This window comes from Haliotis cracherodii, unplaced genomic scaffold (assembly GCF_022045235.1).
Source record: "Haliotis cracherodii isolate W230 unplaced genomic scaffold, xgHalCrac1.p SCAF_17, whole genome shotgun sequence".
Lineage (NCBI taxonomy): Eukaryota > Metazoa > Mollusca > Gastropoda > Lepetellida > Haliotidae > Haliotis > Haliotis cracherodii.
Genome location: NW_027266272.1, coordinates 6,911,076 through 6,921,348, shown reverse-complemented (window position 1 = coordinate 6,921,348; position 10,273 = coordinate 6,911,076). Strand labels below are relative to the sequence as shown.

General features: G+C 39.9%; 1 protein-coding gene across 1 annotated transcript; it reads right to left on the bottom strand.

The window, feature by feature from the left end:
• Positions 1–5,352: 5,352 nt before the first annotated feature.
• Positions 5,353–8,894, bottom strand: LOC139464288 (tripartite motif-containing protein 2-like). Its single transcript, XM_071245811.1, has 2 exons — positions 8,802–8,894; positions 5,353–7,629 (listed from the first exon to the last, which is right to left on the bottom strand). Exon 2 carries the CDS (start codon positions 7,620–7,622, stop codon positions 5,823–5,825), a length of 1,800 nt encoding a protein of 599 aa, XP_071101912.1. The 5' UTR covers positions 7,623–7,629; positions 8,802–8,894; the 3' UTR covers positions 5,353–5,822.
• Positions 8,895–10,273: the final 1,379 nt, after the last annotated feature.

Sequence of the window (10,273 nt, the reverse complement as noted above, 5' to 3'; positions counted from 1 at the left end):
GGGAACACAAACAAACTAGGAGGTGTCCTTAAGTTTTGTGTCAGCCTGGAGAGCGGCAGGTCCGGGGTACGATCCCCGGCCACGTCATACCAAAAGATGGTACGTGTTGTTACCCTGTCTGGCGCTCGGCATTAAGGGGCTAAAATAAGGACTGGTTGGCTCGGAGTCAGTATAAGTTTTGTGATTAAATTCAATCCAGCAATAACTATTTTTTTATGGTTAGATGTCAAACTGGGCACTTGTTAGCTCACATTTCGGGCTTAGGTCACAGGGATTCGTCTGTCGTAAAAATTCATCTCCTTCAAAATAGTTGTCAGTGTTAATATTGTTTTTGTAGAACATGTTTGGTAAAGTTGGACTTGCATGATGCAAACTTCAAGTGTCATATTGAACAGGAGGTTCTGAGTTATATAAGGAGATATTCCTTGTGGAGAGTGAGAATGGCAGTTCCTGAAGCCTTAAGGGCACACTTAGAAATCACATATTTTAACAAAAATGTTAATTATATTAAGTCAGTGATAACTGTATTTTCATACAAGTAAGCTTGATATCCACATGGAAAGTGAACATATACTAGTCAAAAGAAGACCTGAGGGGTGGTCGGGTAGCCTAGTGATTAAAGCGTTCTCTCATTCACGCCGAAGACCCGGGTTCGATTCCCGACATGGGTACAATATGTGAAGCTCATTTCTGGTGTCCCCACCGTGATATTGCTGGAATATTGCTAAAAGCAGCTTAAGACCATACTCAATCATGAAGACCTAATTCTTTCATATTTCTGTCGTGAATTTGTCATGCCAAAACTACGGTAATTGGGTGTTCTTTTGAGTATTAATAAATACATAATGAATAGTATTATTCATAAAAAAAATCCTAGGGATCCAGCAACTGATCTTAATAAAAATAAAGTCGACAACACGGCTTTTTTATATAACTAGCTGATGTAAAATGACCTTCACCTGGATCGAAGATGGGTATATACAGGTAGTGTTATTCTGGTTGTCACATTTAAGTTCCAAAGGGCACACCTAAACATTATGGGTGCCCTTTGGCACATCGGGATCAAAATGTATTCTTTCCCTGATGTCATCCTGGTCACCTTGGTTCCGACAATACAGCTAATGTTTCGTCTTCCCGAGGCAAGAGCGTCCACTAGTCTTTTTATCAAAGTCTTGTTTCACCCTTGCCACATCAAGCCCACTTTCCTGTGCTAAATATGATTGGACTATCGCACGTTAATAGTCTAATGAGAGACGTTTTACAATATCAACATACACGACTGGTACACCTTCGTATAAAAGTGATTTGACGCTGCCTGTCTTTGTTGACACGAATATGTCTTTTTCATCTTTAAAAGACCGCAACTATTGCCTGTGTTCTTGTGCCAGGGATGAAATCATGAATGTTTTTGTTATCTGGTCAACTAGGTTGTCGCCTATGCTAGTCGCCATCTTTGTGAAGCTTTACGAGATAAGAACAGCGATCTGATTGGATATTGCTTTTTCATTGCAAGGGGCACAACTTGTGATCTACGCGAGGTGGTGCCAGGATCGAGCCAAGAAAAGTGGCCTTGATGTTGCTAGGGTAGAAACTACGCTTTGATAGAGGCTAGTGGACACGTTTGCCTCGGAAAGATGGTTTAGGACTGCGTCATCAAAGTTTTGTTGTCTAGTGAAGGCAAGCTTCAGTACCTGTGGTATTCTGGGCACTCCATCTCAAGCTAGACTTGAAATAAGTACCTGCTTCTCCCCGTGGTAACACGACATGTGACTAAACAGTTGGAGGATTCACAAGCACTACGATACTGTCATCTCTGCTCTAATGGGCATGGCCATAGATCATGTAATTTATTTCGCCATCATAACATTGTGTGAGAACTATTCGTATGGAATATATCATTGGTGCAGACGTAATCTCTGTATATATCTGTATATATCATTAAATATCATGTCTTTTTTTACGTCCAGAATATTAAGTTCGCAATGATTCATCATCAGTCATGTGTTGAGTTTCTGGTGGGGTTCTGACAAGATGGGTTGAATGATGAAGGGACAGAGGGTAGCAGGGTGGTTGTGGTGTTTCCTTGTTGAGAGGAACTGGTTTGACTCCCCTCAGGGGTAGATACCATATGTTGAACCCATTACTTCATTTGAGACGAGCTGTACATGTCATTACAAAATGTTCAGTAAAACATTGATACCAGAAATCAGATTTTCACTGTTTTGTTCTGCAGATTTATTGGTAGACATACTTTCATCCCGGTATTAACTTTGGAAAATATTAACTAAGTTGTTTCTACTATACTACAGGCTCAAAGAATTGTGAATTTTGTTTGTCAAACCAAAGTATGAAATGTTGTTCTTTTCTTGTTTTCAGTAAAACTGTCATATTTTGTAAATTGTCACTGCCAAAGGTATCTGTACTTTGTTTCCATAGAACATTCAGGACATGCTCAAGCTGTAGTTGTTTTGGACTCTTTCAACGACTGGTCATTTATTATGGTGGTCTTGGGTGGCAGGGGCCTTGGTCTTAGCACTGTATCATATTTGGCGGATACAGCCCCCATTTGATGTTACATTTTATCATGGACCCCCAAATACATTTTTCCACTACACCCCTCTCAAAACACACTACACAAATAGATAAGGATAAGATATATGGATGAACAATATCATTACAATTAGGAACGATCTTATCCTTACTTCGAGTTCAAATGCCTCGGGGCGATTCCCCTTATGGGTACAATGTATGAAGCCCATTTCTGGTGTCCCCCGCCGTGATATTGCTGGAATATTGCTAAAATTGGCGTAAAACCATACTCATTCACTCTCTAAATGCCTCTCAAAGAAATGTTGGAATATCTAAATTTTTATATTTGAAACAATAGAACTGGGTCATTTTCTTTCATGCCTCATCTCCCCGCCCCCCACCCCCCACCCCCCCCCCCCTGTTGTGATTAATATGGCGAACCCCCTCTTACTGTCATTTCTTTATGACCCTGGGGTGGCCCAGTCATCTCAGGGGCCGCAATTCGCTGTGCAGAGTTGCGTCCCCTTGGCACACCAGAAACCTATGATTGTTGGTTCGAATCCAGGTTCACCCCGATTATGTTTTGAGGTTTGTCAGCACCATACCCGTGCTCAAGGGTTTCACCGAAGTGGTAAACGTCTGAGACCTGCATCACTTCGGGCTTTCCTCCCACATTAAGCTGACACGCTGTGATATAACTGGAATACTGTTAAAAGCGGTGTTAAGCCCAACTCACTCACTCTTTATGACCCTTATCAACCCCCATCCCACCCATTTAATAAATGACCAGTAGCTAAGCATGTTAAGTAATGACATTTTTCAGAGAGGTTTTTCTCTGTGGAAACTCAAACATCATCTCTTCTCCTGAAACATTACGAAATAATCCAGCTTTGTTATATATTGTGTAAATACACTTTGTACAAACTCAATAATCACATTACATGACAGAAGATTCAACATGGTGACAAAAAAACACTTGTATTTGTTACAGTGAGAGGATATATGTATGCTTGTATGTATGGTGGTTGAATAAGCGAAAGATTACTGTACATATTATGAACGACATCCTAGTGCTCGGTGTGTATGCTTTTGATGTTCGCATGAAAATGTTTTACGTGATCAGGTATTGTGGTTTTTGATGAAATACCTTTCAGAAATGAATTGGTACTAAAATATATTGTTCACAACAATTGGAATGCATTAGCATGCATATATTGTTAATATAATAATGCAAGTTTGGTTCACAAGGGAGATAACTTGGGATAAAGGGAGACAATCAGTTCCATTTTGCTTTCACATTCAGCCATCTTGATATTCAAAGTGCGAGGTATCTTCAAGATATATCTTAAGCTTATACAATACTATTCATTCTTCCTTAAATAATCAAAATTTCATTGAATATATTTGTGTGAATTGTTGCAAATGATATGTACGAATCAATGTCATGATACTATGTTTCTTCCATCTAAGTGAAAATAATCCTGTCAGTTTATGTAATATTGTTTGTCTTAATCAAGTGCATGGAACCCATGATTGCAATGAATAGCTGCATTACAATCTGCAGTATCTCTCTAATGCATATTTACTTAAATTGACTGAGAGTGCATTTTCTAGATGCCTATAAAGTTTTAAGCACAAACCTAAAACCGTATTATGAAACTGCAAGGTTCACAAACATGTTTAAACAAACAGTTCATGGTTCAGAGACAGAGCAAAACTTTTACAGATTAAGCTACCAAAGATGTGAACCTGTAATGTGATAAGAAAATTGATGCGTATATGATTTTGAGGATGACTGTGTTGATTTGAAAAATAAAATATTTTCTCACTGTAGTCAGTGTTTTGTCTTCTTCACTCCAAGTGCAGATTTTCATGCCACATTGTCCAAAAATGTCTAATTAGTTTGAGTGGTATACATTGTTGCTTCAATAACATTCAGCTTTGTCGTGATTGGACCCGTGAAGATCCAGGGTAGAAAAGGTCTTCAGTAACCCATGCTTGCCATAAGACATGACTATGTTTGTCGTATGAGGCGACTAACGGGATCAAGTGGTAAGACTCGCTGACTTGGTTGATCTGATCCAGAGTTTATTATTTACAGACCAACGTCATAGAGCTGGAGTATTGCCAAGCGCAGAGTTAAACACCAAACAACTAAAGTACTGTCGGACATGTTAGAAAACTGCTTTTCTGGCTTCATGTAATAAATACGAGTCATAGGACTATAAAAAGAGCATATATCAAAATAATGCGAATTGACCTAACCTAGCCTGTCCTAACTGACATTGTGATTACCCTTAAAATGTATTTTTACCGGTAAAGTGATGATAAACTTAGAAAATATTCGTGTGTTGTCATGCATGTATGAAATGGCCTATAACCTGAGGTAATTACCTAACACCCTTTCCATATTGTCAATTCATACAAGCTTTGGTTGCTGGGGACCAATTCACCTGGAATCTAGGAATATAGGAGCTCAATTATATTACCGGGGCTGCACGTTTTTCAAACCCCTCGATATTTAGCCCATGGGCTTACAAACAGACAAACCATATGGTCCAACAGACCACACCAGATGCACTCCCAACACGTATGGTAGCATGTAGCATGCTTCTGTGTGGCCAACTTGCACCTTAAGCTCTGTTAGAGGTTTCTACATTTACAAGCCACTCTGGACCCCTAACATAGGTGATATTCTGGATTAATATCATGAGCATCGATCCCAAATGATAGTGTAAGAATAATACAAGGAATACAAACGAGAACTGGTTTATCATGCAAATTTATTGCTCTGGTATGTACAAGCATTGAAAATAAGCTGAATTTCCCAATATAATAAAGGTAATGACATCTTCAAGAATATGATTTCCATCCCAATGAAAAAATAATTCTGTCTATATTTGGCAATCCAGCTCAAAAACTGGCTCACAGCCCGGCAAGATCACACGAAGTTTGTGTTCCGAATCAAAGTTGTCCTCAAGTCTTTCAATTCTGATTTCTATTTCATAGTTTTTTTTGTGTTCAGTCAGATTTGCATACATAATACACAAGTCATTAAGTGACTTGATCGAGGGCACAGTTAACATGTAAGGTATAAAAAAAACGGGGCAGTTTGTACCCCCCTCTGAATACGCCAATGGATTTTCAGCAACTAGATACATCAGCTAGACCTTGGAGACAGGAGACAATATGTCTTATGACGGTGCAGATCTGAGACTGGAAGACAGCCAAGTTTGTCCCATTGCAACATATTCATGGCATGGCAATGATAACGGCATTGTGAGAGGCCATCTTTATTCTGTTTCAACTGTGTCAAGAGCAAATACTTCTCCATTTGATGTCCCGACTAAAAGCGAGGATCTGTTGAAATTGAGACAGAACGCTGTGGGTTCCTTGACAACAATATCATTAAATGGCTGTTTCAGCAGGCCCAGGAACTCTCCTTGCTCTGAGAGAATATGTATGCCATGATTCCAGTCCGCAACATAAAGTACGCCCACGTCAGCCGTAAAGATGTCCCAGAACTCAGCCCGAGCAAATGGAGACTTGTATGTCCACTTGAGCTGGAAATTACTGTCGAACATTTTCACAAACTTTCCTCCATCTGAAATGAAGATGTAGTCATACTTGTTGATGGTAATGAACCTTGGCGCCTCAAACAGAAACTTGCCATCCCAAGAATATTTGATAATGGCGACAATTCTTCCTTCCGGTGTCATCACATAAACACATCGATCGTTTTCATCGCAGACATGGATGCGACCGTGACTGTCCACTGCAACTCCACGAGGAAGAGAGAGACCATTTGCGATCACTTTGGCAAATTTGCCCTCTAAGTCAAGAATATTGACTGACCCCCCACCAAGACTCTTCCCACAATCTGTGAGGATCAGCTCACTACTTGGAGCTTTGACAACCCCCCACGGCTTCACAACGTGGTAGATCTCTTCTTCACAAATGTTTTTCTTGATTTTCTTAAGAGAATTGCAGTTGGAAGCCACAAAGATACTACCATCATATGCTGAAGCTATTCCGGTAATGTAGTACCCATATGCAAGACGATGGACCAGCTCGCCTACTGTCACAGCGTTGTCTGGGTACACAGGGGAATCATCCACTGACGATTTTCCACACAAGATGTGTCCAAGTGATGAGCTACTTATCGCTTGAGACAGCGGTTCGACAGCATGGAACTCAATCTGACATTTCTCAAAATCATCTTCAGCCAAAGAATCATGTGACACCGTCTGCCTCACCGCTTCAACATGTCCGAACATATTGGTAATGTGATGAGCGTCGGAACTCTTCCTTACATCTTTCACAAAAGTCAAGCCTTCCTTTATACGTTGTGCATTTTCTTGCAACAGGGTGATCTTGCTTTGTTGTTTAGCATCAACTTGTGACACACTCAAAGCTATGTCCTGCATGAGAGCAACTTTCTTTTCCGTAATAATGTCAACTGCCTTCCGCCATGAGGCCTCAATCTGCGATGCAACCTTACCCGCCTGTTGCGACAGAAATTCCTGATTCATGAGAACCTTCTGGTGTTGTTCCTCTATCGCCTCCTGCAAGCCTTGCATTTCTTTTTCAACGACCTTCAACTTGTCCTTGGCCTTTGTAACAATGTCAGCAACAGCCATGGTTCGATGCGACTTTGTAGCAGGGAGCCTGTTGTGTGGAACAGAACACGATTTACACAGCCACATTTTGCAATCGTCGCAAAAAATGTCAGTTTCCCTTTCCTCTTGACAAAGTTGGCAATATTTCGCAACAGTCTGGCCCGACCACTCAAGGTCACTGTGTCCGCCCATGCTTGTACACTGAGCCATGAAAGTCAGAAGGCTTTCCACGATGTAGTTTGTTTTCAAAGCCTCAATGTTTCCATTAGGTACAATGGTTTGTTCTCGACAGAGTGGGCAAGTGATTTGCATACTAGGAAAGGAAGCATCCATGAGCCTCTGTAAACATGGCAGACAAAACGTATGCTGACACTGCAACACTTTGGGTTGTTTATAACACTCAAGACACAAGGAGCAAGACAGTTCATCAGTAAGTTTCTCCTTGCTAACATGAGATGGGGAGGCAGTTGCCATGGTGACTCTGAAACAGACAAAAACAGATTTACTCATATGAAAAAAAATAAGATGACCAGTCACAAAATAATGTTTCAAGCTTTTTTTATGTCTATGGGCTTCACACATTGTACCCATGTTCGGGAATCAAACCTGGGGCTTTGGTGTGAAGAGCAAAAGCTCCAACCACTAGGTTACCCCACTGGCCTCATCAAATCCATGATCCCCATTTATGTTCTGTACATACATGATTGTTTTTTGCCAGTTACATTCCTTTTTGAGTGACATTGTATGAAAATATTTGGTTTGTATTAGTGCTGGAGTGGTTTACTTGGGTACCCGGGTCGGGTGGGCACTGAGTAGGACCAGGGTACCCACAGGACTACCCAAACCCATGGTTAGTCACTTGATATATTGTTTAATGACAAAAATTCATGGCTACACAAGTAACTAATGTTCGCATTTCTTCCACACACTCCTTCTGACATTATTATATTTTATAAAAGATGAAGCTTCAGTATACTTAGTGTATGCATGACCTGATCCTTTTATACGTGTATATCTTACTATGAAAATAGATTATTCCTGGCCCCAGTAAAACAATTCCCAATCAGACATTTTGTATTCAATTTTGAGAGCTACTGCGGCTACCTGGGTACTAAATTTGGACTCGTCCCAGCCCCAGTTTGTATGACACAAATGGTCACTACTGAGATTACAGTCCTCAGGTATTTTATTACATTTTCTTGGAATCTTTGGATTTTTCTTTTTGTATGATATCCTTAAGTTGGTCAAGATATCCAACAGTTGAGAGGGGAAGGCAGATGCAATAGTTTCTGGAGAAAGAAGGTCCGGCACAAACATATATATTGGTGTTATGATCTAGACTGTCAACACGTCATGCTGATCCGACTTCAGGCTCTGTCGCTAACATCGTTTAATTATTTCACGTAGTCCTTCACTTTGAAATCGAACACTATGACACTGAAACATAATAGCTATGTCACGTTTACAACATTTGTGCTACATTGCTACCGTAATCTCTCAACCTAGCAGTGTACCGCAACGGATGTTTCATGGCCTACAATTTGCAAAAAAAAAACGGAAAAAAAAACTGAAGTGGTGTTAATTGTGGCAACAATTACTATTCGTCACCTTATAACATTACACGTGGTCACCTCATTGACATGTATTACCTACCATTCGCATAACGAACTGTCGATGATTGATAGCGGTGACAGACGTTTTTAACGGGACATTTGTCAATGACTGTCCTCACAAATCAACTGAAGATTTTTCTCGGAAGTAACAAGCGAAAGTAGAGTTACTTGCCCTTGAATCTATTAAAAGCGCCAATCACAGACTGGGCTCCTGTCTTCCCTGAATCAAAGAATTCCACAATCTAATTAGTAATACATTATCACCAATTTTTAAGTCGAATGTGTAACTTGTGACAAACAAAATTCATTGAGCTTTCAGCAGAAATAAAATGGCTAGTAAACAGAGTATCTGCATATTTTCCAATTTATCATAAGACCGACGATAGATGCGTACCAGCATCATATTGAATATTTATATAATCCTACCACACACGGAGGCTTTTAAAGCATGCCAATCATGCTGATTTATAAATTTAAAGAAACAACTGACAAAATCAATTAGTGTCATGTTTTTTTTCAACAAGAATACCGTGACAATTATTTGACTATATATTGGCAAACAAGAAGCAAATTGTGTCCCGAATTGTGCACTAGTATTTTGGTATTTTGAGTGCACACACACCAAAGATATGTCCGCGCCTGCACATCATAAAGATGTGGGTGAAGATAAAGAGAGGACATGTCTTTCCTTGTCATGTTCATCTCAGAGTGACTTTACAACGTTGATATCTGTATGACCTAGTGACCTGCACAAGTGATTACCGTATTCGACGTAATAAGCGCCCAGGGGGCTCTCAAAATTAGAAATAGGGGACTCTTATTAGAATATTATTTTGTCGGAAAAAACAGAGTGGAAAGATAAATGTCGTGGTTTATGCTGACAGCCTGAAATGTTTATATAGGAGAGATATATTTTTCCAGAATTTAATTGCCCCTACTTAAGGGTGCATTTAACACACGGGTGCGTATTATAAGCGAATAAATAAGTATTGTGTACATTGATCAATCGGAAAGGGTGCTAATTGGGATTGTTCACGAGCTAATCTATTAGCAAATATCGCCGTGGGCGCTTATTAGAGCGGGGCGCATATTACGTCGAATACGGTCAAATCAGTCAGGTCACGACACATGATGAACATATATTACTTACAAGAAGAGACAAACATTGCCTTTATAAAGTTTTGTCTTTATAATCCTCGTGATCTTAATGACTCTGAAAATCATAGCGTCGTTGATTGAAAGTGGTTCCTGAAGAAAGTGGTCTTTGCTTGTCGTCGTATCCCATTGTTCGGATCGATACTCATGATATCAGTCACTGGATTGTCTAGCCCAGACTCGATTTATTTACAGACCGCCGTCATACAGCTGGAATATTGCACTGTTGCATTAAACAACAAGAAAAAATGCTGTTTTATTCTTGCTGTTTGTTTGCTTGTTTGTTAAAGTTATTTGATGGATTATTCACATGGTTTAATAATAAACTGGTATACCGTCTACTCAAAGAACAGGCTG

Excerpts from the sequence above, each read along its gene's own strand:
- LOC139464288 (XM_071245811.1), bottom strand. The coding sequence starts at position 7,622 with ATGGCAACTGCCTCCCCATCTCATGTTAGCAAGGAGAAACTTACTGAT.